We start from the raw sequence: 4,626 nt of genomic DNA on the forward strand, positions 1-4,626 counted from the left end.
GTCACCACACAATTACTACATAATTCTGTTTGGTATCTGATGATACTTTCATATTTCTAATTATAACTAATTGTAGGTTATAAACATAGATCCAAACCAGAGATATGGATTTAGGAGTCAAACATGTGGTTGTTGGAGCCGTGGGAGCTGGAGAGGCGTCCCAGGAAGAGCCAAAAGGAGAAGTAGACCAAAGACTGAACCCAGAGGAATCCTGACTTTAATAATGCTTCCTAGAGAGAAAATTTAACTTGCTGAAAGTCAAAATGTCATGATGTCATGAGGTGACAGAATTTTGCTGTTGCGGCAGAGGGACCCACTTTAGGACATCTGACACAGAGCATCAAATCATGTTTTTCACTTACTGTAAAGCAGAAGCCCCCAAACCTGTTCCTATTTGTTGACCATTTATGAACCAGCAGTTCCTCAACACCAACCTAGAAAGGTATGCAAGATGACCTATTCTTAGTTTGTGAGAGAGGTGAAGGTCTTCATAATTTATGAAATGTTGTCTTTTCTGTGGGAGAAATAAATGGCTCTTACTGGCTATTACAAGAACCAGGAAAAGAGCCTCTGAGTTTTTGTCATTTCAGATCTTCAGTGACAAAGGGTTCCAAGCTGGTGTCTTATTAAGTCATACTTATGCTTTCACCTCTAGTTACCCCAATGCCAATATGGGATGAATGTAAATAAAGTTATTCTTAGTGTTTAATGAACTTATTTCATAATTATTCCTTTCCACTCACATCCTTATGGTTTTGCTTTGTCCCTTATTTCCACTCATTTATACTAATGGTAATTTTTTCCTTTATGCATATTAAATTATATTTATCCTTATTGTTCCTTATTCTTTTTTTTTTTTTTTTTTTTTTTTTGCGGTATGCGGGCCTCTCACTGTTGTGGCCTCCCCCGTTGCGGAGCACAGGCTCCGGACGCGCAGGCTCCGGACGCGCAGGCTCAGCGGCCATGGCTCACGGGCCCAGCCGCTCCGCGGCATATGGGATCCTCCCAGACCGGGGCACGAACCCGTATCCCCTGCATCGGCAGGCGGACTCTCAACCACTTGCGCCACCAGGGAGGCCCTGTTCCTTATTCTTGACTCTTACTAATATCCCCAGGTCTCCACATGCCTAGACCTAGATAGTCCTCTGGAGGATAGAGTTCAGCTAAGTCCAGAGGACTGACTAGCAGTGGTTCAGCATGGCATTAACACAATTCCAGTAAGTGAGTTAATATATGTAAGGCACCTTAAACAGTGCCCAGACATAGAGCACTCAATAAAGGTTAAGTATCATTTTTATCATAATCCAGATATAATCCAAGTATTGGATTTTTCTACCTTCAAAAACACCCTCCCTTTAACATATTTGGAGAAAATAAGTTTTATTTCACGCCTCCTCCTTAGTCATTTCCTTGCTGCAGGTGCTTCTCTGTGCTGTTCTCGGCTGCATCTCGGGATGCCTTGCTTCTGGCCATGACCTGGAACACCTGAACTACCTTTCTTCTCAGTACAATGCTGCCACTTCTAACAAGTGTCAGCAGAGATAAATGTGAGAAAGGTCTTACATCTCTTGTTTCCTCGTTTCTCATACCAGTATACACTGTGCAGCTCTCCAATTTTATGGCTGAGTTGGAAAAATATAAGCAAAGCAAAATATATAGACCGAGTACTTTATATGACTCTCCGGTATCCAAAAGTACCAAATGCTCTTTACAGATGATCTCATGGACACCCCAAGTTCTAGTCTTTACACAGAGAGGGTCCCATTCTTCTGACCCCACCATGAGTCTCCATTCTCCCATCATTCCATGTGGGTTGGTTTGGCCCTAAGTTCACCTTCCTGCCAACACACAGGGAAGTTTATGAGGGTGTACTCCTCAAAATCTGAGCTATCCGTTATAGAATAGCAGAATCTTCAACAGAGTAGTACAGAGCAGTCTTTGGCACTCAAAATCAGGATTCCTTCCAAGTCTTCCTGCAAGTGGAAAGTGTAATGTGACTCCTCTTTATTCCTGGTTCTCTAATAGTTAACTATAATACACACACACACGTAGATACACACAGTCTCAGAGACAGTAATATCTAAATCTATTGTAAATAATAAAAGAATTGTCCTAAATGCCTATAATATGCACAATATCTCAGGCAGGATAGAGGTAGCAGTTAACATAATCTTGTAAATCCATGGAATTTCTCCCTTATTCTTTTGCTTTCAGCCTTAGAGCCCAGGGCCCAAGAATTTGGCTCAGTTATAAACTATCTACCCCATGGTTACCAATCCATGGCCTAAGAGTTTTGAAACTTTGAAAAGAAAGATTTTATCTTTACATTTCAGGCCATGTAAAGAACTCGTAAGTGAGGTTTTCTCTTTTGTGTACATGGATGTATATGAAAGGGATGATTTACAATCTTCCTAGCCAAGCAACCTCTCCAAGAGTTGGGAGACTTACCTTACCTATGGCCCAAGGTATATCTACCTTTCGTCTTTGGTAAGCCTGCTCCCATAACTGAAGAAAAAATAAATTCACTCTCCTGGACCTTCATACCACCACCTGCCCCATCTCTCAGCCAGAATAGTTGCTTGGACAAACCCATTTAGCCTACCAAGAAAAGGATGGAAGGCATAGAGCCTCATCTTGCTCATCTCTTGGACCTAGTATAGAGTCCAGTAAACAATAGGCACTTAATAGATGCTAAATTGCATGCAGTGAACCAGTATAAACCTCAAAAAGAGTATAAGTAAGGGATTTGCGATTTTTTTAAGTAGAGAGAACACCCCCCTTAAGGAAAAAAGATTAAAATTCCTACACCTGTAGATAAAAAATTCTTGAGTATGATGCTTACCAGTAAATAACTGATACAAACAGAACTATCAGAAGAGCACTCTCTTCAGGGTTTTTCTCAGAGCAACTTTAACATCCTTATTCCTCAAACTGTAGATCAGAGGGGAAGCATGGGAACCACATTGGTGTAGAAGACTGAGGCCAATTTACTCTGGTCCATAGATCTAGGAAAAGAGGTTTTTAAATAGGTGAATGCCCCTGACCCAAAGAACAGAGTCACAGCAACGTGGGAGCCACATGTGCTAAAGGCTTTGGACCTGCCCTCGGTGGAAGGAATACGGAGGATACTGGAGAGAATCAAAGCATGAGATGAATATACTGATAAGGGATATTGTGATGACCACTCCAACAACAATAAAAAACACCAGCTCATTGATGTGGATGCTGGTGCAGGAGAGCTGCAAGAAGGGGAGGACTTCACACAGATAATGGTCAATGACGTTGGAATCATGGAAGGTCAGTCTCAGTATGCTTCCGGTGTGGGCCATGGCCCCAGAAAACCCTATCACATACGAACCAAACATCATCAGAGAACAGACATGAGGCGACATGGTGACCGTGTACAGCAGAGGATTGCAGATAGCCACATAGCACTCATAAGCCATCAATACCAACACACAGCACTCAGAATTGACAAAGAAACAGAAGAAAAATTGTTGAGTCATGCATCCCACATAAGAAATGATGTTTTCTGGGCTTCCCTGGTGGCGCAGTGGTTGAGAGTCCGCCTGCCGATGCAGGGGACACGGGTTCGTGCCCCGATCCCGGAAGATCCCACATGCCGCGGAGCGGCTGGGCCCGCGAGCCATGGCCGCGGAGCCTGTGTGTCCGGAGCCTGTGCTCCGCAACGGGAGAGGCCACAGCAGTGAGAGGCCCGCGTACAGCAAAAAAAAAAAAAAAAAAAAAAAAAAGAAATGATGTTTTCTGACACAAAATCATTCAACATTTTGGGGGTAAACACACAGGAAAAACAGAGATCTGTAAAAGACAAGTTGAAGAGGAAAAAGTACATAGGAGTGTGAAGGCTAGAATTCAACCCAATTAAGGTGATCAAGCCCAAGTTTCCCACCATAGTAAACACATAGATCCCTAAGAACAGGAGGAAGAGGGGGAGCTGCAGCTCTAACTGTTCTGATAATCCCACAAGGGTAAACTCAGTCACTGAGGAGCTGTTTCTCAGAGCCATTCTCTTCTGGGGAGCTGTCTGTGGAAACAAGGGGCAAAATACATAGACTGGTTATAGGCACAAGCATAGCTGATAGAAGAAAGGTCTAGAAGATGAGCCAGTGCATGGATGCCCTCCTTTGTGCCTTTCTTCTCTCATCTATGGCCCCCCCAAGCTATTGACAATGTGTCTATGACTATATCTCAGCTCCCCTGGGTTGATCGTGAATCCAAGCTAGAGTCTGTTAGCATGGGCAGCAAGAGTTCTGTCCCCACTTGGGAGATGAGGAGATGGAGCCCCTGAATTGGCTGTCCAGTGGCTCTCAGAAAGACCTTCCAAGAGCCAGCAGGAGTACAACCTGAGCCCACTGCCTCAGGCTCAGAGACAGGAGCTCTCCTGTCTCCATTCATCCTGCCTCCCTCTCCCAACTAGATACGGGGTTCCCGCCATGGGGAGAAAGCCAAGAGTGTCCCCTCTGTTTGCACCTCCTACCTTCCTCCTCTCGGTCCCTTCACTGCATTTCACACCAGAGTCAGTGTTAAGAGTAGGGAAGGGCTCAATACATCCCAGACCCCTTATTTGTGAGTTTAAAAGAAAGCCATCAGGAAAAATGGGAGTCA

At 44.0% G+C, this 4,626-nt stretch overlaps 1 protein-coding gene across 1 annotated transcript; it reads right to left on the bottom strand.

The window, feature by feature from the left end:
* Positions 1-2,870: 2,870 nt before the first annotated feature.
* On the bottom strand, positions 2,871-4,027 carry LOC132493093 (olfactory receptor 8B4-like). Its single transcript, XM_060103246.1, is given in 4 exon segments — positions 2,871-2,947; positions 2,950-3,146; positions 3,148-3,542; positions 3,773-4,027. Coding segments are annotated over 4 exon segments (924 nt in total).
* Between the last annotated feature and the right edge of the window lie 599 nt (positions 4,028-4,626).

This window comes from Mesoplodon densirostris, chromosome 7 (genome assembly GCF_025265405.1).
Source record: "Mesoplodon densirostris isolate mMesDen1 chromosome 7, mMesDen1 primary haplotype, whole genome shotgun sequence".
NCBI lineage: Eukaryota > Metazoa > Chordata > Mammalia > Artiodactyla > Ziphiidae > Mesoplodon > Mesoplodon densirostris.